General features: G+C 44.4%; 1 protein-coding gene across 7 annotated transcripts in view; it reads right to left on the bottom strand.

Moving 5' to 3' along the window:
- NFIX (nuclear factor I X) overlaps positions 1-23,357 on the bottom strand; it is a 114,108-nt gene that overhangs the window by 71,330 nt on the left and 19,421 nt on the right. For 4 of the 7 annotated variants that reach the window (XM_074203531.1, XM_074203528.1, XM_074203532.1 and 1 more), the window contains exon 2: positions 6,845-7,376. In XM_074203531.1, coding sequence (XP_074059632.1) covers positions 6,845-7,376 — 532 coding nt within the window. Of the gene's footprint in view, positions 1-1,085; positions 7,377-8,428; positions 8,864-13,866; positions 17,013-23,357 lie in introns of those variants that run through there. The other 3 variants (XM_074203529.1, XM_074203530.1, XR_012471917.1) reach the window with 3 other exon arrangements.

Raw genomic sequence — 23,357 nt, 5'->3', positions numbered from 1 at the left:
CCCAGAGAAAAGAGGAGGAAACTTACCTCTCTCTTCTCGGTAGAGAGGTAGGAGATCATGCATGTGGAATGATGCATGTATAGTTACTGTCAGACGTAGATTCTTTGGTGGTTAGACTTTGATCAATTTTTTCTTTGTTACAAGGGAGGATTCAGTGGGGAGGGGGATACATTGAAAAATTATTCTAATGTTAAAAAAAGCATAAATAAGAGTTATTAATTGGGAAAATTAAATTAAAGCTTTAAAAAAGAAGCCCAGAGAACAGGCCATAGACTGGTAGAATAGATTAAATTCAGATCAGTAAACACCCCCCATCCCCTGCCCCATGCTCCAAATATTCTCTCTGCTTACTGGAACCCCCTTCTTGCCTAGCTAGCTCCACAGCTCCAATGTCCTTAAGATGGCGACAGCGGCCTACAGGGCTGGGCATTTGTCATGATGATTTCCATGGTGCCCTCAGTGCCAAGAAAACTAGTCTTCAGAAATGCCAGCATCTAAATTTACCCAACTCTCAGCCCCCCAGCCTCCCCCTCCCATCTGCCAATGAGGCCCAGCTAAACCCCCTCCCCCCCAACCAATATATTCTCCTTGCTGTTGATGCCCATGGTCACCCACCCAAGAATTAAGGTCTTGAGATGTATGTGCCTACATATCTGTGTATCCTAATATATCTCTTTATTTGTGTATCAGAACTTACGCCTGAATATGCTATACTGTTCATGTGGATATTTAATCTCATTCAATCCCCTCCTTGCTCACTTCAGACACAGATTACTTAGCCAATACAGTTCAGCATCTGATACAGGATAGATCAGATTAGGCATTGAAAATTTCAGAAAAAGGCCCAAACGTAAATGACCTTCCTCCTGTTGTTCCTCACTTCACACCGGGGTACCCATCCCTGTAATTACAGTAACAATCAAAGGAAATTAGGGGACAAAGTCACCCCACCCCTCTCTAAACAACTGATCACTACGGGCACAGCTAGAAGGAAGAGGTCTCTGGAAGCAGGTTATTCAGTTCCCTCCCTCTCTATCACCAAATGGTGGACAGGATCAATTCAAACTTCAAGTTCCAATTCTCACCAGTCAGATCCCTTGATGGCAAAGGTTCCATCCTTCCTAAATCCATCTCTACCTTTCCTTACATTGGGGCAGTTCCACCTCCTGCCCTTCCCAGAAAGTTGTTGATCTTTTTCCTACCCCCAACTCTGGATTGAGGTTCCAAGGAGCCAAGTCCTCTGGGAATGAAGCAAGCAACCCAAATAAAAAAATTTTTAAACCCAGAAGCTCTTTCTCCATTCCCCCTCCCCCTTCCACTGGCAAATGAAAACAAACAACAAATCAAAGAGGCCTTTTGTGTGAGCACCGGGCTGACACGGCTGGGGCCTTTGAAAAGACCTCTGAATTGGACACTAAAGGATAAAATAACTGAAGCGTGGCAGGTCCTGAGACAGAGAAGAGAGGAGAGGGAGAAAGAGAGAACCACCTCCCCTGGGCAGAGAGGGCAGCCGAGTGTTACCCTCTCTGCCCAGCTGCTCCAGGACACCTGAGTGGGAAAAGGGAAAAAAAGATACTTCCCTCTCATTTCTATTTTTGCCAATTCCCCCTTCTAATCACATATCCTCGGCAGTTCCCTTTTTCTTGTTTCTCCATTCCTGGAGTCTGGCCTTGAAAGAGGCCCCAAATTCCCTGGTTTTTGGGCCTCAGGTTCCTAAAGGAATATTAATATACTTTACAAAAACCTACTGGAACCTTTTTTTCACCTTAAAATGTATCAATAATATAGGATTAGAGGGCCACAAGATATGCCGAAGAAATGGCAATCTGCACGGCATTATGGAAAGTAAACTTGATTTAGAGTCGAAAGTCCTAGTTTTTAATATTGGCTTACGACAAGGGGAAATACCGAGCAGAGTAAACTCTATGCACCTCAGTTTCGTCATCTGTAAAGTGAGGGGCATTAAAAGAGATAATTCTAATTCAGGTGTTTCTCTGACTCTAAATTCCTCTGCCTCCAACAAACTCACAGACTGGTGAGGTATTCAAAAGGTTATCCTCTTTCTGTGTATTTCAGAGGGGCTGTGCAGTATGGTGAAAGGTGCTAGACCCTGGGTTAGAAGAACAATCAATTGATTATTATCTCCCGGAAAAGTGGTTCTCTTTCCCTGCTCTTTTATGTTTATCCCAAACCCTATCCAACCAAACCAAGATTGGAATGTTTTCTTTTTGCTCTTTGAGAAATAGAAACTTCAAACAAATTAGCTACCATCCACAGGTAGCCCCAGGGACAAAGTATATAGCAGGGAAGCAGGACACCAGGATGAGAGGCAACAAGAGAAGAGCCATAATTAGGGTGATGCCAGTTTTTCTTCCTAGTTTTTTTTTTTCAGAGAAATCTCACTTTAGGAAAATTCAGACATGAGAATTCAAGATCCCAGTTTTGAGTCTCGGCCCTGTTACCTATATATAAACTGTACAACATGAGTAGGCTATTTAATCTGAGTCTCAGTTCCCCCATCCATAAAATGTGAATAACACTTGCCGTACTTAATTCACAAGTCTTTTAAAAGAAAACTGCTCTGTAAATGGTACCACACTATATGAATATAGCTGCTTTTATTTTTATTACCTACCACCCACTGCTGAGATCACCTGTGTCCCCTATGCACCTGTACCCAATGATCTTTCCATATTGCCACCTGGTGATGGGCACCTCCTTGAGGTAGCTCCCATTGCCAATCCTCACACAAGATGGAACTACCTCAGAGGATACATACAAATGTCATTTCATGGAGTGGCAAAATCAGGTGGCAGGTGGATAGCCACATATCTGTTTCTCCTGGGAATGAGTTGTGAGAAGGGCAGGAAAAGTGAGACTCCCACAATGGTTTCCCTTCTCACTTCACCTTTTACTGAGAACCCCAAAAGCATCATGAAGCAGACATGGGACAAGCAGAAAGTCCTGGTTTAGGAATATTAAAAACTCAGGTAAAGCAGCAAAGCCAACAAGCCAAGAAAGCGAACAGCCACTTCATGTTCCCTTGAGTCAGGAGGAGAGCAGAGTTTCCCTAGCCCCTGAGAATAAAGCTCCAACCTCTAAAGGAAAAAGGGAGGAAAAAAAAAGGAAGGCTCTTGCGCCAGTAGATTCTAGATCCTGGACAAAGGTCACCTGGAGTCCGAGGTAAAATGGGTACCTGTTTACCAGCAAACTAAGAAGCAAGGAACTATCCAAGGCAAGGAATGGCTTATCCATCATTCAAGACTTTTCATTCCAGTATTTTATATTCCTAAGGCTTCCACCCTATGTAGATTGTAAGATTGGCAGAGGGTAGGAGCAGGGTGGGAAATCATATAGTACAGCTTCTGGGCATTGATATGTGTCTTATATTTTTATTTTGCTTCTGACTTTTCTAAAAACCAGTTCCCATGACAAGGGAGGCTTGATGTTTCCCCACCTATCCTTTACAACCCCCCAAATGGAGTTTGAGACAGCAGCCTCTATCCTTCTGTACTCAGAGAAAATGGAGCGATTTCGGCCTTGTCCCTTACCTGATCTATCGCTCCAGACCCTTTCTTTTCATAGCAGGAAACTCATATTACCCCCCCCCCAAATCGATAGGCTTCTTTCAGATCAAAAAATGAGTGTTCTTCTTTGCTTGAGAATGAAGATTTGGGGAACAAATGGTCATTCTAATACCATACTTTCAAAGTGGAACAAGCCACTGTCATTATGCCCTCCCTCTCCAGGCAAGCCATTTCCTCAAGCTTCATCTAAGGCGTTAACCAATGGCCTAAATACACTACAAAAACTCGACCACCTTGGCAAATGACACAACATCCCCTCAAATTCACCTTTATACTACCCCCAAATGAAATCAGCTCACTTTGGGACATGTACTATATTTATAGATGAAAAATCAAATTTCTCTTTCTGAAACCCAAAACAATTCCCCCAGTGACCACCATCTTATAGTTGGATAGTGTTGGAGAGACTAGTGGAGGAGATAGTGAAGACAATCTATAGCCATTCCCAAACTGTCATTGTTCAGGGCTGGGCACAAGCTGCCAAACCATCCAATGTGTTAAGAGAAGAGAGTGATAACTCAGCTCAGTGAATGAGCAAATGGAGAAGAGTTCTAGTTGGATCAGACCAGGAAAGCATATATACTGCTAGCTACTACATTCCACTTCCCAACTACCTTCGCCTAAATAAAAAAATAAAGAATCCCACTTGTGGCTCAATATACACTGAATCCCCCAAAATCGCTCCAGCCAATCTGCCATTCAGTTCAGCCAAAGACCTGAGAATTCAAATATTCCAGGCAAAAAAAATTCTACTTTAATCTATCTGAATTATGTAGGGTTTGAGGGCTTAAATGATTTGATGAACTGCCTTAATACTATGCCTCCCCCCCCTTTTTTAAACAGTGGATATTCATCCTTAGTAGAGTCTGCCTTGAGTGAGTAAAATATAGTGAGAATTGTGTGATTTGACCAGGCCACTGAGCTCCTTATGTCACCAGGTTATCACTCCTTCGCCAGAAGTCTTCCTGGTTAATTTAATCTCCTGGCCAGAGATGTGACATTGAAAGGGTCTCCTGACATTCCCTTCACCCCAACTCTGTTGCATGTTGACGGAAGTCAAGAATGTGGCCTAAAATGTGAGGAAACATGACTGATTCAGTTGTGAGGATTCAAATGGAAAACTGGATAAGGCTGGGTCAAGATATATCATGACTAAAATTTTGAGTCTTCCTCTCTTAATCAGAGAGTACACAACCCTATTCTTAAAACATCTGCAGGTTAACTTGGGTCAAGGCTGCCCAACCAATTCTGCTAATGGAATGATAAAGTTCCAAGTCTCCCTTGTGTCACTTAAAACCAAAAATAAATTTAAAAAAACTTTCTGTCTCCTCCAGTAGGCATGAGAATAGAGAGCTAACCTTTATTTATTGTTCTTGTAGTTTTATCTTTCAAAAAAAGAAAGGTCTCCTGATTTGATAGGTCACTCTTTCTATGTCAGCAATGGTCATATTCACCCAGTGCCAACAGTGCTAGTCATAGGCCCAGAGAGGAGCAAAGAGGCAGTGCCCAACGGCAGTGCCCACGGCCACCCTGCTAAGAAAACTGCTTCTCTAGACACAAAAAAGCAGATGAAAAAAGGTCAAAAATAATTCCATTTCCCCCCCAAAGCTCTCTCCCAACCAAAAAACTAAGCATGTCAACCTCTATTGAGTTCCTATAAAACCAACACTAAGGGTGTCCAAAATTTTTTCTATGTACGGATACCCCCCTCTACTCTTCAAATAGACAGAATATTAATAGCAGCAGTTTTCCCTCTTTTTTCCTGTTTCTTAAATGTGAAAGTGGGACACACACATGCATACATAAACACACATACATACACATGCACACACATACACACACACACACCATGACATTAAAAAAGAACATTTGAAACAGTCCATTAAGTTGAGCTACGTCCTCCTATGATTGCCTAACCAGAGAAAGGAAGAACTGAGATGAGAAAGAGAAAGCTAGAATACAGGAAAGGGGAAGGGAAAAAAAAAACACAAGAAAAAGGTTTGGTAGCCCTCTCATTACAAGTTGGTTGGGCATAATGTAAACACACTTCTGCTTTGCTTAATCACAGAGTGCCGGCTCGTTTGGGTTTCAAAGGCGGCAGTAAATTGGGCGTAGCTGAGTGGAGGCTAAAAATTAACCAGCCATCTCTGTTTCAATTTGTAAGAAAACAAAAGCAGAAAGAAATTATAAAAGGGACAGGAGGAAAAAATAGAAGAGGAATTAAAGCCCCCAAGCCCCAAAAGCAGAGTAAAAAGAGAAAAGAAGAAAAAAAGTACTAAGAAAATCCTCATGGAGCAAAGATCTTTAAAAATAAAAATTAAAAGCTTTTCCTAGGGGGGACAATATTCTCTGCCAAAGAGAATGGCATGAGAAATATATCCTTATAAAAACTGGCCTGCTACCACCACCATACCACACAAGTGTGCTAGATTTTTATTTATCTGCTATACATTAGGTAAATTCAGGGTACGGATATGACCCGTTTAGTCCCCAAAAGGGCAGAGTAAGGAGTCAGAGCTTTGGACAGTAAAGGCAGAGTCTTCCCAGTTTATATGTTGTTTTTGTTTTGTTCTCCCCCCCCCCCCCCCATTTCTCAATGAAATCACTGCCCAATTCTTCTCTAGCAACCGCTAGGCCTAAGCCAAAACAACTCCCTTTTCCATCCCTACCCAATTCATCTTCAGCCTGATGGGGGGGATACCTTGGTGCTGGATACATTCTTTCATTTTTAGTGATTCACAGAAGAGAGAGTTCAGTTGATATCCATATAGCATCCCAGTTTCATTTCCCGCTGCCATTAGCACTGCCTAGTACCATGCCAAAAGCATGTTCAACAACAACCTAAGAGGTAGCCCTGTGGTGCCCCAACACCTCTTCACTTTCATTTTAAAATATAACAAAAAAATTCTGAATTCTCCCTCACTCAGTCTTTCACCAACCCAGGGCAAACCCTGGGACATTCCAGTCCCAAACCAAAGAGCCATGAAGTCGTTTTTTGGAACAAGATAGTCCTTCAAAAGATGGAAAAATAAAATAGGACACGTGATAAGGACACCTAACAGAGGAAGAATAAAGAAGAAGGGAAGAAAAAAAGCAAGAAAAGAAAAAGTGAACCCCAGAAATGGTGCAGGCCCTTGCTAGAGTGCCCACTGAGGCCTACTTCGATTTGATCAGTTTTAAAATAATAAAACAAATAGGAAGATCATCTAAACCCAAGTCACTAAAATAAAATGAAAACAGTGTTTAGAATGACCTACCAGGAGTGTGGACAAAGTAAGCCAGGTAAAGATCCAGTTCTTTGATTGTGACTCCAATGTGGTGAGGCTGGACACACAGGCCGGGGTTGGAGCACTGGGGTGACTTGTAGAGCCGCTCCCCATCAGTACTTTCCAGGGGGATCCCCTTAAACAAAATCACCATGACCAGGTCGAGCCGCCACACCTTGTCGGCCTGGCGCAGGCAGTCAATCCGGCGGATCTTGCCCTTCTGGTCAGGGTTGGAGAGGACACAGCAGGGGGCCTTCTTGCCGGTGATGGTCAGCACAAAGTCCTCACGGAACTCGGGCCGGATGTCCTTGCGCAGCTTGGCCAGGAGCCGGGACGCCCACTTCTGCTTGATCTCGGGCTTCTCCCCCAGCAGCTCATCCTTCACTGCCCGCTCCTCGTCCTTCGACATGCGCTTCTCATGTTTCTTGAAGTACTTGCGCTTCCGCGCCTGCAGATTGAACCAGGTGTAGGAGAAGGCACGGACATGAGGCAGCAAGGCCTCGATGAACGGGTGGAATTCATCCTGCAGGCGGCAAGACGGGAGCATGCGGGGCGAGGCGGGGAGCCGGCAGGAAGGGAGGGAGGGGAGGATGGGGAGGAAAAAAAAGAGGAGGAAAAGAGAACAAAAAGTGTTAGAAGAGGGATGCTACAAGGAAATAGACTCCCTCCTCCCCCCCAATTTTTTTTTCCTTCTAGTCACCCTAGGAAACTAGGGTTAGCCAGCTTAGCCAGGCACTTGCTCCCATCTCAAATCACAGCAACCAAAGGAGAGAGAGCCACTGAGTGCCTATACACACACCTATTCTCTCTCTCTCTCTCTCCCTCTCTCTCTCTCTCTCTCTCTCTCTCTCTCTCTCTCTGTCACACACACACACACACACACACACACACACACACACACACACACACAGTCCAGACACACACCCATATACAATATCTCTGTTCACACACACAAGCAGCTGATATCCCCATTGCGCTCTGTTGCGCCCATGCAATATCCATCTTATATTGCAGGGAGGATCTCTGTATTATCTCATAGAGGAACAGTATCTATACACGTATGTCTGCACACTCATGCACAAGGACTCATGCATGCAGAAACCCCCATGAGCCCAGATACTATTCGGTTTTGGCAACCCCCAAAAAAGAAATGACACCCACAAGAGGCGAAAGAGATTTGGATTCCCCACCCCCAGGTGCTTTTTCATTTTCTTCCTTCCAGATCAGTTTCAACATCTACCCTAGAATTTCTGTTAAGCAAATAGAAATCTCAACTATGTAAGCATGGCATTATTAATAACATTAATAATAATGTTAATCATAGTAATAATAAACGAGACATTTATTATTTGGATAAACAAATAAACAAGGTAGTTCTCCTTGGTCACATCAGGGTTAAAAGCTACTGGGTCCTTTTCCACCCCCTTCTCTATCTTCCCACTGACCCCTTTACCCTCTTTTCTCCACTCCGTCAGGTGTAAGGAGGTCTAAGATTTCATTTTTTTTGATTTGTGGGTTAAATAATATTTGACTCCTGTTTGCTAAATACAAAATCTTGAAAAAATAAATAATTACCATTCCTCCGAAGCATCCCGGCAAAGCCCAACACCAGATTCTGAAATTCTGGACTCAACAGAGTTGTGAGTTGGGGGTGGGGGTGGGGGGTGTGGAAAGGAGGGAGTGGGAGGAGGAGGAGAAAGGATAGGATGAAGGTAAAATTTTTTAAAAAGAAGGGGGTGTTATTGGTTTTCTACAGAAGGGGGGCAGGGCTTGGTTGGATTCTCAGATTTCCCCCCCCCATTTCCCCCTTAACCCTTCATGCACATGGGGGGATTATTTTTTTTTCCTTTGGAAAGAAGAGAAAGGAAAGAAAGAAAGGTCAGAGATGGCAGGCAGTGAGAAAGCCCGTTGCCACACACGCCAGGTAAACAAAAGCCAACAATTTTTTTTTCAATTTCCCCTCCTGTGCATCCCTCCAATTAAAAAAAAAGATATATGCTGAAAGAAAAACCCAAATCCAGCTTCCCCACCCCTATCCCTACCCCCACACCCCCCACACACACACACCCCCCGCCAAAAACCCAGGAGAGAAAAAGCAGCAGCTGAAGAAAAAGGCTTTCGGCTTTGGCAACGGCACAGGGATGTAAACTTAGATCTGCCTCTCTCTCTCCGCCTGTTTGGAGGAAAAGGGGGAGATCGCAGATTCCCGGGGAAAAGGACGAGTTCTGACCGGCTGCAGACCGTCGCTGGCAGAGGCGCGTGAGAGAGAGAGAGAGAGAGAGAGAGAGAGAGAGAGAGAGAGAGGAGAGTGTGCTGTTTTTTTTTGCTTCTTTTCTCTCTCAAACTCCCTCTCTCTCCTTTCATGCTCAATCCCCATCCATTTGCTTGTGCCAAAGCCAGAAAAAAAAGGGGGGGAAGAGAGAGAAAGAGAGAGAGAAGGATCCACCTATTTGGCAAAGAGACATCTACTGAGCAGCCAATGGCTGCATCAAAGGGGAGGAGGGAAAGGAGGAGAGCCTGGGAGGGTGGGGAGGGACCGGGCGGTTAGAGACCAAAAACAATTTGCCAAATCGACAAGTTCATATCTAATGAACAAGCAAAGTCCAGCAGTTATGAATTTTTTATTCCATGCTCCCACTCTGGTAGATTTGGCAGCAACGACACAGCAAATTTAAGTGTGGTGGGGGGAGCAAGAGGCGGCTGCGGAAATTATATTTTTTAGCCAGAAAAATAAATAAATAAAGGAATGCATATAACCGGGAGCCCCAGAAGGCCTTGGAGAAAGCAGCTGCGCCTTCTTTCTGTATTTTGGTTTCAGTCTCTCTACCATACATGCACGAGCTCTTTTTCTGTCTCTGGCTTCCTTTTTTATTTAGGGAGGAAACAGGGAAAAGTAGAAGTTATCATCCCAAGCTATACAGGTTTGCAGTTCTAGGGAGAGAAAGAGAAAGAGAAAAGAGGAGAGGGGAGAGACAGAGAGAGAGAGAGAGAGATAGACAAAGAGAGACACAGAGAAAAAGACAGAAAAAGGAGAGAGCAGGAGAAAAGATATATGTAAACAACTCCTGGCTTACTAATTAGAAAATTCAACTGGTCACCCTGGGTAGAAACCTTACTCCTGCAAACATAGGTGAAGAAAAAAATATGAAAAAAAGGAAGAAAAAGAAAAGGAAGAAGAAGAAGAAGAAGAAGAAGAAGAAGAAGAAGAAGAAGAAGAAGAAGAAAGAGAGAGAGAGAGAGAGAGAGAGAGAGAGAGAGGGGAAAGGAAAGAAAGAAAAAGAAGAAAAAACCATTTGCCTTGCCTTCCTCTCAGCCTCTATCAGCGCTCCTTCCTCTATCACACAAGTTTTCTTTAGATTTTCTGAAAAATGCTCGCACAGTTTAACTTGCTACATTGAAACAACGTATTTATTACCAGTTTATAGCCCCTATCCCAGCCCTGCACTGATGAACACTCTATGAAAGCAAACCACCAGAGAAATGATAGCAACAGAGATTCACACCCAATTTCAGAAGTTATTTCCTGTCTTTTGTCTACTACTCTTCCTTCTCAGACTTTATATCCCATTTTCTTTCTCACTCTTATCCTCTTTCTACTTCTTTTTTAAAAATAATTTTCTTTATGAAGAGAGATTATTTTTAAACCTCTTTTCTTGGCTAACTGTTCTACTCCCCAAACTTATTCAGACTGAGCTGAGGCCTAACCTGCACAGCACAAGATGTCCATGGCAAAAGAGCAAACAACAACAAATTAAATGAAAAGGAATGAGAGAAAGAAGAAGAAAAAAGGGGGTGTGGTGGCAAGGAAGGCATGGGTTCTGATTCAGAGGAGTTGTAAAAACAGAAAAGTGGGATAAAGAAAAGAGATCAGTGGTCAATCCTGGGAGAATTCTGGTTATTTCTGATGTTAAATAATTCTTACTCCAAATCCTCATGATAAGGCCAATAGTTGAATACTTGAAAAGAGGCAGAAACCTAAGGAACAGTGAATCTGTCTGAGAAAAAGGTTGAGAAAGTCTCATGTTTCTTCGTAACTACTCCTTTCAAAGGAAGAGTATGAAGAAGCTTCTACACTACGACTTGAGAAGCAGTTGAAGTTAAAGAAGGATGGGGAAAAAAAAAGATGGGGTGGCAGATAGGGACAGATGCCCTTGTCTTCAGTTAGACTGAGATCTAATCTAGCAGTAGGAAAAAAAAACTTTTTTGAAATATTTCACTCTATTGTTTTAATTTCAGCAAGAGTCTCATGGATTGTGAACTTTTGTATAGATGCAGCATATAGACAATAGACAACAATGGAGCCAGAAGTCTAGAACAAGACTGTCTTTTTCCTCAAATGGCAAATTTGTGTGTGTGTGTGAGTTTACATATGTGTATGTTATATATATATACACATATATTCAGGACTGGGATAGAGTAATTTATGTGGGTGTGTTATGGTTAATTTTCAAGAATTTGATTATTTCAGATAATAAAAGGTTAATATTGTACCTGAGTCAAGGAGGGGAGGGTGGAAATCTCTAATGTAAATCAAAATACCAAAAACAACTTTACTCCAGGGAGGTACTTGAGATATAAAGAGTTTATATTTTATAAAGCAATGAGGTAAGACATCATCATGCATTCAAATATGTATATATAGAGTAAATGTGTATTTTCTAGTAATTCAATTTATACTGAACATTAGATGCAGCCCACAAATATTTTAGCCTTAGTTGTTAAGCAGCAGCATCACAATCCAATGGTGTCACTGAGGAAAGGGAAGCAAGAATTCAAAGGCATGCTCACCTGGAGGCTAGGTAGATAAAAGGATCACAACTAGGAGTTTGTAGAACAGTAATTGACCTTTTTTGTTCCTAGAGTGGGTCCAGGCAGATGGGTCAAAAGGGTGAGTTAGAGGTGGATAGAACTGATACAAGAGGTTGGTTATGCATCTAACACATCACACACACACACACACACATACAAACATACACACATACAAACACACACACATTTCCATCTTCATGTCTCAGAAAGTTCCATCAGTAACAGGCCCTTCCCAAGTCAAGGAATCTGAAGAAAGAACAAGTCAATTGTTAATTGGCCCACTGGTCAGCTTCCTTTGCATTTAAAGACAGGCATAAGAGAGGTTACAGGAATGGGGAGAAACTCTACAAGTCCCTAGCCAAATTCAGATCTCTCATTTCATCCCTTTCCCTCAGGTAGTAGCTAAGGATTAAGTTCTATAGGAACTTAACACAACGGGAAAAGTATTTCTGGAAATCTGTAGGGTATACCCCAAATACCAAAAGAGGAAGTAAAAGTCATTTTGCCCAATAAAATCAGAAGAAATTAAGTCAGTCAGATGTCAAGCAGCACTCTCTGCCCTCCTGTCACCCTGATCCACCTGTGTTCCATTTGTGGCAGACAGCAGCCTTGGGAACACGCCCCTCAGGAGCCCCAGACAAAAGGGGACTGTCCCCCTTTTGTTAGTAGAGTGAAAGCTCCTGTTAGAAAACTACCTGTGCCCTGTATCTGCCTCTTTCCCTCCTTTCCTCCCTCCTTTCGTTCATCAGGGAGTTCAGACAGCTCTATACTGGGCGGACCAGGTCCAAGACACAAAAGCTTTTCGACTATTAAAGGTTTCTCTAAGTTTGAGTCAACCAGAAAGTGCAAGGGTTCAAGAGATGAGGGAAAAAGAAAAGAAAAGACAGGCAGGTAGTTGGAGACTGAAAAGACAGAGAAAAGGGGAGGAGGTTGAGAAGGTAAGAGAAGAGACAGCAAAAATAAAAGAAGCCTAGAGAGGAAAGATGAGCATTTTAAGGAGACAAAACAAATACAATTTTAAAAAGGAAAAGAAATGATAAAATAAAAACACTAACAAAATGATAGAAAACTGAAAAAGGGAAGTAGTGTTTCCCTTATTTAAAAAAATTACAAAAGCCAAAGTGCTTTTAGGAATTACTTAGGAATTTATATTCTGGAATGGAATATAGCTTGTCTCTGTGAGGGAGAAACCCTTGTTGCTACCAGACAAAATCTGAGAAAACAGCAACAGTTTGCTCTAAAATATAAAAAGTATATATCCAGGTTTCAGTAGGCACTAAAAATAAAGAATTCATGAGAGGGACACAGAGAAAAAACAGGGGAGAGGAGAGAGGAGAAAAAGAAGGAAAGAAAAAAGGAATGGGTGGGCAAGAAGAGAATCAGCAAAGCCTTGGAAATATATACTCAAGGGAGAAGGCATTATGAGACTGGCAAAAAAGAAATGAGGAGGGCTGAAGACAGAAATGAAAGTAAAGAAGAGTAGAACACAGACAGCTAGAGAAAGGCTTATTGAAGATATGAAAGAGATGGAGTGGGGAAAATCATTAGCTAAGGAAAAGGAAAAAAGCTATTTCTGTTAGTAAAAAATAAAACATATTATTCTATAAAATAAAGTGCTTTCTTCAGAGTTCCAGTTCTTTATTTAAAAGAAAACTGGAGGGTATAATACCACTCTCTTGTAAGCTATCTTAAAAATTCTCCAAGCCAGCAAAAACATTTCCCAGTTCTCTCACACCTGCTGATAGTACTGTAACCATAAAGGATTTGGTGGTCAAGAGAACTATGACCCACCATTGGGAAATCAATTTTCCTTAAGGAAAAAAAAATTCCTACTGCTCACAACCTAATTTCTTTAAGGCCCAGCTTTAATTCCTCCAGACCTTGGCAGTCTAGAGGGTCCAAGATAATTTAATTTGCATAGCTATACTACAGTTAGTGTGTAAATAATCCACAAGCCTGGATAGAAAGCACCAGATATACTAGTTAGCACAAATAATCCACTTTTCTACATTAGCAGACTGAAGAAAAGGGCAAAGGAGAAGGGAGGCCAAAAATGTAGCCTCAGTTAGTTCTTCTCCTTCCCGTGGCTTTACAATTCAATCTAGTACCAGCATTGGTACAACAGAGCTCAGTCTCTCACTATGGTCCTGGTCAGCACCTTTAGTTCAACCCAACTATATGATAAATTTGCCCCAGATACTTGCCTGAAGAATGAGTGATCTCATTGGAGATATCTCTCAATGTAGAAGTATCAGTACTATGAGGGAGGCCAGGCAATGGGATAGGAAGGGACCAGGATCATGCAACAAAAGGAAAAGAGGGAGGATCAAGAAGTGTACTTATTGCCGATGCTTGCCCAGAGAAGGAAAGTTCTGTATGGTCAAAGCAAATGAGACAGTTACCTAGAAATCAAACAAAAAAAGGGTTGTTGCCTGAATGATCAAGTAATTTGGTCAAAGCGGGTTTGGGGTCTTGAAAAGCACAATAATTGCCTAAGACTTCCACTTTGCTTTGCTCATCAACATCACATGGATGAGATCCTATCTTCAACAATTCGAATCGGAGGTAAGTAATGGACTGTCTTTTTTTTTATTTTTGAATATTCTCTCTATCCCTACCCCATGCTTATCTCTCTTCCCCAGCATTCATCCACCCCAGAGGGTGCCCAACCATTAATAGGTACAGGACAGGGTAAAAATAAGAAACAGACCCAACCAAATATACCTTTGTGAACTGAAGGATCCCCCCCTCCTTTTTTCTCTCTTTTTAATTTTGTTTTTTCCAGACTACATGCTGGGCTTCTTTGGACTGGTTTTTGGCCAGGCAGTCAGTCTCCTACCTTCCCTCCCCTTTCTCTGGCTTCCAAATATCTCCCACTCCTCCAAGCACACACTCCCCCCACCTTTGGCACTGAGCTAAATGAGGGAGAGAAAAGAGTTTGGGGGAGAAAGGATTTGGGGAAACAAGAAGTCCAAGCTCTTCCCTATTGTAAACATGATAATTCTTTATTTTTTCACTCAAGTTCCACATCTATAGTGAAACAAAAAAAAAAACTAATAAGTTTTTGTATTTTTAGGAAGGCAAATTACAAAAACACAGTTTTGCTATAAGAAATCTTATAGCAAAAACACTCTTCAGACCATTGAGAATTTTATATTACCTATACCTTTAGACCTTCTCTTCAAATTATTATGTATTTATTCACATGTGTACAGTCATATGTCTTCATATTCTATACCTGAATAATAAAGAAAAATGGGTCTCCACAATTCTGTCTGAAAAGCATAATTTTATCCTGAGGTGTGAGTCTACCTAGTTCGCTAGGCAAAGATTGGCAATTAGCTCAGGTGTTTTAAATGAGTAATCCCTGAGTCAATGTACTCTCCCAAAGCTAACACACTCAAAAAAAGTCCAGATTTGGCAAATGGGAAAAGTGGGGATAAGGTCTAGCTCATGGCCAGGTTCTCTGACAAATCTGGCTTATGTGTCTAGGCCTGTGTCTAAGGAAATCTAAAAGGGGAAAGAAGGAATAGGAAAGCCCAGGGCAGGCAAATCAAAAGAAAGGTCTCAAAAAGCCCTGCAGCCTTCAAAACCCTTCAATCCCTGAAAGAGGGCTTGCAATTCTCCTGGGGGGTGGGGGTGGGGAGGGGGGCAAGAAATGCCCTTTCTTCCTACATCCAGTCACTTCGTACAGAAGCTCCGCAGCCACAGACACTGAAAATAAATTCCAGAGGCGATCTGAGCTCTCAGTTCTAACCCATTTCTTCTGCTCTGGAGCTGAGCTCAGCTCTGGGGCTCTACTATAACTAGCCCTACTCGATACCTAGGAAGTTGGAGGTGGGGAGGAAGAGCTTGGTGCAGCTAGAGCAACATTCTGCTTTGAAGTCTAACTTGTGGAGTTTTCTAGTTTGGGACCTGTGCGCACAGACACACACACACACACACACACACACACACACACACACACACACACACGAGTCTCCCTACCCTTCTCGCCTTCGGGAGCAGCTTTCTGCAGGTTGCCTCGGCAACAGGAGGTGCCCGCAGTCTCCGGCAGAGAGGGGGTCCCAGGATTTCACTATGGTCTCGAGAAAAGTCGGGGCAACACTACCGTGGAGGGCGGTTTCCTTAGTCTTCTCCGAACTTAACTGATTTAGGTAGAGAAGAATGATGACTGCCGCCCTGGAAATTGTTTTTAATTACTAAAAAGATTACTAAAAATGTATTATTGATGGTGCTATTGTCCAAGATAGGGATAATACCTATTTGCACAATATCAGGAGCCAGTGAACAGGGACACAAATATGAGTGCCACATTGAACTCCACTGGCAATGTGTTTGATTAGGCTGACAGACACTGCAGCCTGAGCTTTCTCTCTCTCTTGATCTCTTTCCCCCTTTTTTCCACTCCCTTTCTCCTCTTCTGAGTTCTCCTGCTCTAACACAAACTGTTTGCACGGGAAGTTTCCCTCTATGACCCGATTCAACACACACAAGAGAAAACTGTGTGACAGACTCAACGTCCTAACGAACTGGAGTTAATTAATGCTAAGAAAGAAAAGAGGCTCTCAGGCTGTTGAATCATGGTTCACTAGCCCTTTCAGTTTGCTGTGGGTAGAAGGGGGAAAAAAGGCTTTTTGGTTCAAATATTTTTGGGGGGCGAATAGAAAACAAAAACATTGGGGAAGGGCCGGAAAGGAGAAAATGGTCAATACCTGCCCTGAAGAGTAGGCAACATGAAGTCTCGAGAGTGTTGGCTAAGAAAGGAGGACTTTTCCATATCTGAGTGATTATTGGAAGAACAGAAAGAAAATGAGATGGAAATGTAGGGAGAGGATTGACCAATTTATCAAAATGGCTATTAAAAAACCCCAACAATCTGATTTGAACAGAGTTGGAAACTGTTTAAACTGTGTATAAAACTGAATCAGAAATGGCAAGATGACAAAAAATTTAAGTGGGGGGAGGCAGTATTTGGGAGGGTCAAGGAGAACATCTGTAATTTTGTTTTCCAGATGTTGATAACAAAATAGTACTGGCATAGAAATAAGCTTCCTCTTTAGCACTTTTCCTCTTAGTCCCGGGTTCTAGACATATATAACAGAAAGACATATTTTAAAGTGAGGCTCCAACATCCTTGCATCCAAGTCACATCAGTCCATAAGCATTGTCATAGCCCCAGGATTTTTACAGTCCTGGAGCATTCTTCCCTGGGAGACCAGAGCCATGCAGCTGGTGCCCCTGGTAAAGGCAAAAGCAGGATAAAATGGCACGATTTTATTAAAAAAAATCTTTATCCAGATCTGATTTGTTTTTAGGCCAGGCCTTATATCTCTGTCTCTGCTCCAAATATTTACACTATCCCCCCCCCCTTGCCCCAAAAAGGTGGATTAGAAATATCCCCACACATGCAGCAGCAATTTTGTTATGGATTTTCTAGTTCATATTGAAAGTGTTTAAGATATATTTACCTGAAGACTATATGATACAGTACTCTACTTTTGCTGTGAAAAGCACCAGATATTTAGTCACAACAAGCCCCAAAGAATAGTCCTGCTGAGAGGTCTCAATGTTAATCTAATGCCCAGTGAAGCCACAATGTAACCTCCTGCTTGAGACTGGCCTTTTGGGTATGTTGGGTATGCCGAACTGAAAGCAAAGCTACCGAGTCAGAGGCACTTCTTACCCGGCTTACAAATGGGTGCAAAGGCCTGTCAATATTTAGGGTCAACTGGGAAAGTGAATTCAAAATGGGGTCCATATTCCTTCACTGGCAAAAATAATAACCAAGCTGGGACTTGTCTGTGCCAGTCCCTCCCTTCCTGGCCTGAGGTGGGAGGAAAGAGAGATAATAAGGGACCCAGGGATGGGAGGGAGCCTGAGAAGGTGGATCTAAGGTGGGATTCAAGGGCCCCTAGAATTCGACTCCAAAACTGAAAAGAAGCCCGTCTTGGCTACCAAATTCATACCAGACTCCTGTTCACTCAAGCTCACCCCTCACTTTCAGGAGCATTACATTTACTTTATAATTTTGAAATTATTTTTTAAAGACAGGAAAAAGAAAGCACCGAAGAACACCTCCGCAAAATCTCTTCATTTTAAAAAAAAGTTTTTGCATTTACTTAAAGGACAAATGCAAAAAATTGCTGGGGGTGGGGGGCGGGAGACTATAAATAGCCAGGGGGGAAAGAAAACAAGATTAATTAAAAACGCCTGAAGTAGATAGAGAGATAGATAGATAGATAGATAGATAGATAGATAGATAGATGATAGATGTTCCCCACTGGAAAGCAAATATCCGCGAGTTCTTTGGGTATTGCCCTCCCCTTTCGAAGGTGACTTTTTTCCTGTTCTTTTTTTTAGAGGAAACTCCTCTAGAGTCTTTCTTCACACAGTCCACTGGCTACCCTAGCAGTCAGGACCCCTCTCTGATCTGAGTCCGGCTTCCCACCCACATGAATCCAGGGTACAGCCCCTTACCCTTGCCCTTGGGAACCTTCTCCACAGGCAAAGGGAAACCAAACCTTTGGCTTTCCTATTTCCCTATCCTTTCTCAGTCCCAGGTATATTATCTGTCTCCTCCCTCTGTTCCCTTTCCTGCTCTTAGTCCATCTTCACTACCATAAATCTCCCACCCCCCAGGCGAGCCAATAGAGCCTGTCCTGAGTGAGGCTGCTCCAGGGATCTATGTGCCGGTGGCAGAGTGAGGGACTGAGGGCCCAGGGCTCTAGGCGACCAAGCTTGACCCCCCAAATGTCAGTCTGTGGCAGCCTCATTTTCAGTTTTAATTTGCAATGTGGCTTTTTCCTTTCTTGGTGGGGGTGGAGGTGGCTTTCGGAAGAGATGGAGGTTTGGACTTTGTTTTTTAAAGACAACATGAGCTCCAAGGAATTCGAGCGGGGAAGCCATTAAAAAGAAAGCTGGATTTTTTTCCCGGGGGGGTAGGGGCTGGTAGGGGAGGCGGTGAGGGTCTGCGCTCAACAACCACCCCTCCCCACCCCCGACTCCGAGTGCCGCCTGGAAAACGAGCCCTCGGCTGGCACAGGGTACAGGAACCCGGCTCTTTCTTTCTTTTCTTTCTTTCCTCTTTCTTTCTTTCATCGCTCTATTCGGTCTCCACTGCAAAAACAGCCAGTGGGTCAGGGCCCTCGGGGGTGGGAGGGAAGGGGTGAGTGTTGTCTCGGAAAGAAGAAAAAAAGATTCCAACTCGGAGAACCGCCGCAAGTTTCCTGGCGTTTGCCAGTTTGGGGATTTGCGAATCAGACCGGAGCGAAGGGAAAGAAGGAAGGAGAAAAGCCCCTATTAAAACCACGAAGCCCCGCCGAAAAGCTCGGGCTCCCATCTCCAATGAGACAATGCCGAGCGGAGAGGGGACGAGTTATTTCTAGTCCTTCAATGATCCCGACGTTTAGCTTTTCCTGAACCATCCCACATCCGCCAATTCAACCCCTTAAAACCCTAGCATTTTCCCCGATCGGGACTTTGCAAAGGCAAACCCCGACTCCAGGCTGCAGAGGTAGTGTGAAATTCCGCCCCTAAATGAGGCATTTTAATGAAAAGAATAACCAGTCTTTGCATTTCACCATTGCATTTCCCAGTCCGCCGGAGCTTCCGAACACTTTCCTCCGATTTCGCCGCGGCAGTTCTACGCCGAGTCTGACAGCCCTGAGCCTCAGTGAAGAGGAAAGGGCTTTACAATTCCAAGACGCTTTGTAAATAAGAGAGGTTTCTCATTTATACTTTAAAAAAAAACTAAGAAAAGATTTCTTTCCATAATTCAGTTTCTTTCTACCTCCACTGCTTATTTTAAAAAATAAGACCTTTGAGAAGTTTGGGGGTAATTTTTTTTTTTTGAGGAGAAAAAGGACTAAAACTAAAAGGAGCCAAAAGCTGCCAAAAAGCTTCGGGCTCAGGCTTTGCTGAGCCAGGCTGATCCGCCTCTGGGATCTTGGGGCCAAGTGTGCGGTAGGCCAATAACCTTGCTCCTGGCCCCTGAGCTCACTGAACCGGGTTGAGCTCGCTGTCTGCACAGCGATGGAAGGGAGAGTCCTCAGCGTTTAAAGGAAATGGGCGAATACCGCTTTCAAAGTGGAGAGGGTGGAAATTCGGTTGGTTGGGGCTTGGGGTATGTTACTGCCTTCCAGGTACTGGGGTTACCACCTGTGAGCTGATCCAGGCAGAATCCTGGATTAGCGGGAGGCTGGGGGGATTCTCCAGGCGCTGGGCCGCCCCTTGGAGGTTGAAGACCCGAGGCCAGCTCCTTGCAGCTTGCTACTCCGCCTTCTTCCCAACAGGTATCTCCTCTCTACAGCTACACAAAATTGAGGGGAGGGGGTTAAATTGCTAAGCAGCGTCTAACCGAGGAACGGCTCTGAGTTTTATTAAGGAAGGACGATTTCCCACTTTCCGGGAATTACTAGGAAGTCGTATCTCACGCAGAGATAGGGAGAATCCAGCAAAGGACGAGAGCTTCCTGGATTCCCTGGCACTGCCCGCACCTTGGGGAAACCTCTGCACCCAAAAGGGGAAGGTTCCTGTGGTCTCTCCTCGACAGCCGCCACCGCCGCCGCCCCCCCCCACTCCACCCCAGCGGCCTAAAGCGCAAAAGTAAAGTGTCAACCCTCTTGCCTGTAAAAAAGGAATTTACATTTGATTCCTTGACCACAGGACTGGGGAGCAATGGAGAACTAGCTCCCGACTCCCAGATCCTTGGACCCCGCCACTGGAAAGGCCAACAATTCAAGTGGCCGAGTTGAAATGCCGACAGCAGCAAAGAAAAAGGTTCCAAGGCAGTGTACCTAAGCTATAGTGTTGCAACAATCCGTCCTGGGATAGGACAGTCTGAAGTGACCCCCTCCCTATCAGTCGCAGAGCTGTCCTTACTTGTCAGATAATTCTGGAACTATTATAGAGCCCCAGTCTGCAAAAGAAGAATAAGCAGAAAAACAACCCTATTCAGAGGGCTTATGAAGGGTTTTTCATCTTCAAAGTCTTCAGCAAACTCCGACTAATTAGCCCCCTCACAATATTCTTCACTTTTCATTATCCTGATTTTATTTCCCATGATAAGAAGGGGGAAACTGAGGCAGAGGATGTCTTGTTCCCAGAGACAGAGGTCAGTGACTTTGCCAGGGCCTCATGGGGAGGCATAGACTCAAAGGAAGGAATCGTGAAGGGGGGGGGGGGAGAGAAGTAATATAGAAAGAAGGAAGGAATAATAGAGGGGAGAAAAGAAAGAAGAAAAGGAAGGGCGGGCTGTCCCAGAAATCTGGTAATCGCAGTCAAAAAATCATCTTTTGGGCTGCTTTCAGGTTAAAGGCAGTGTCCACCCAGTATGTGAAGGTGAAGGACAACCCAAGAGATCCACAGGCTCAGAACAGAGGCCTCTATCCCTTAGGACGGAGGGTCTCAGCATCTGAGGTCTATGGGCGGAGAGAGGTCTAAGAGAAGACCAGGACAGGGGCTACAGAGCCAGCTCAACTGGCTTTGGCCTGGCCTTTAGGCAGAATGGGTCGCTTTAGCCTTCAGCCTGCAACAGAACAAGCTTTTTGATGCCTTCAGTCTGTAGTGGTCAGTTTGGCTACTGAGGGCCCTTGCAATGGGGAAGGGAGCAAAAGGGGGGCAGGGAAGGAGGAGAGAAAGTCGAATAAAGGGGCATGGAGTGAGGGGCAACACATGGAAAAGAGGGGGACAAGAAGGGACAGAGAGGAGGATGAGGACAAGGATAAGAGGAGGAGGAGAGACAGGGTCGAGAAGAGACGAGTAGGAGAGAAGTATAAGGGGATAATAGGGCAAAGGGATAAGGGGGGATAAGAGGAAACAGAGGAAGATGAGGGGGCAAGGGGAGCATGAGGACAAGTGGGCCACAAGGAGGAGAAGGGGGCAAAGGATGAGAAGCACAGGATCGAAAAGGAACATGGGTATGGGAGAAATACCAGAGGGGAAACTGGGACTAGAGGGGGCAAAGGGGAACAGAGAAGGATGAGATGGACTAGAAAAGGGGACAAGAGAGTCACGAGTACAGGAGAGACAGCAGGGGTAAGTGTGGCCACCAGATGCCTCAGAGGGACAGGAGGACATACGGAGTCGGTGGGGTCTGGAGGGGTGGAGAGGAAGAGAAAGGACACGACGACGACGGCAAGGGGGCTAGAGGGAGACCCAGCTGAGCCGGGCATGGGGCAAAGAGGAAGGTGGGGAGGAGGAAGACAGGGAAACTGAAGTGTATCCGAGGGCTTAACAAGCTCTGTGAAGGGTCACGGACCCAAGGGTGGGGTGGGCAGGACAGGCCCAGCAGCGGCGCCCCCTCCTTGGCCTGGCCCTGTCCCCGACTGCCAGCCTCTGGGATGTCTGAGCTCCAGTCTCCAGCAGCCCTCTGGGCCAGGCTGCAACACGCACCACGGCCCTCAGCTTGAGGGCTCTAGAGCCTCAAGCCCAAGGGTACACACACCTGGGGTGGGGGGTACTAGGTTCTTTCCCACCTTTTCCCTCTGCCCTAGTGTGTCTGCAAGGCTCCCGTGCCCTGACCTCCTTGGCACCGCTTGCCCTGACCGACCTCGGGTTCGATGAGAGAGAGAGACCCTCACCCCTAACTCGTCCTGGGGTCTCTGGCAGCCGCAGAGCCCATGAGGCCTGAGGGGACCCCTGGAAAGACCACTGGTGGCACCGGGGCAGAGGCCTTCCTGGGGCCAGAAGCTAGGCCAGCCTGCAGCCTGGACAAGGAAAGGTCAAACACGGTATTTTTGCTGGGAGGGAGAAAAACAACCAAAGAAATGACTTCCCACCAGGATACGAATTTAGGCAAGCTGATGATCAGTCCTTGGCTGCAGGGCTCAAACCTCCTCAGCTCCAGGACCCCAGAACTCTGTGCCCTCTAAATACCAGCAGTTGGAGGAACCCAGGCCAGGGGTGTCTCTAATGAAAGAAAGGAAGAAAGGAAGAAAGGAAGGAAGGAAAAGAACAAGAAAGAAAGGAAGAGAAAAAGGAAGACAGAAAGAAAAAGAAGGAGAAAGAGAGATAATGAGAAAAAGAAAGGAATGAAGGCAAGAGAAAAAGGAAGAGAGAAAAATAGAAAGAAAGAGAGAGATAGGAAGAAAGAGAAAGGGAAAAAGAAAGGGAGAGAGAAAGAAAGAAAGGGAGAGGAAAGAAAGAAAGAAAAGAAAAGAAAAGAAAAGAAAAGAAAAGAAAAGAAAAGAAAAGAAAAGAAAAGATCTCAAACATGTACAGATTATAAAAGATCCAAAGGTGGCAGAGAGAAAAGGGGCAGTCTCTGATAATGCCAGGCACTGACCCACCCCAGTATAGCCTATTCTGAATAAGTGTAATTTGCATCTCAAATTAGGATGCACCTGTTTTGGGAGGGGGAGAGACACTAGTAATGGGCAGGTTGATAGTAGCCATAGGAAGGGGAGCAAAATGGCTGTGGAGCCCCCCTTCCCTAACCAAACCCAGCCTGAGGACTCTAGATGGAGCCTCTCCACTTTGCTCAGCTCAGAGCTACTAGTGAATAAATGGTTCTTTGTGGAGAGGAGTTAAGGGCTGTCTGTCACTCAGGATTAATTTAAGCAACAACAGCAAACACCAAAAATTAAAGTCCTCCATTCTTTTACACACACACACACACACACACACACACACACACACACACACACACACACACACACACAAACACACCCCTACCCCTCCTCAAAAAGCACAA

The sequence above is a fragment of the Macrotis lagotis genome, chromosome X (assembly GCF_037893015.1).
Source record: "Macrotis lagotis isolate mMagLag1 chromosome X, bilby.v1.9.chrom.fasta, whole genome shotgun sequence".
NCBI lineage: Eukaryota > Metazoa > Chordata > Mammalia > Peramelemorphia > Peramelidae > Macrotis > Macrotis lagotis.
This window is presented reverse-complemented; position numbering and strand designations above follow the sequence as displayed.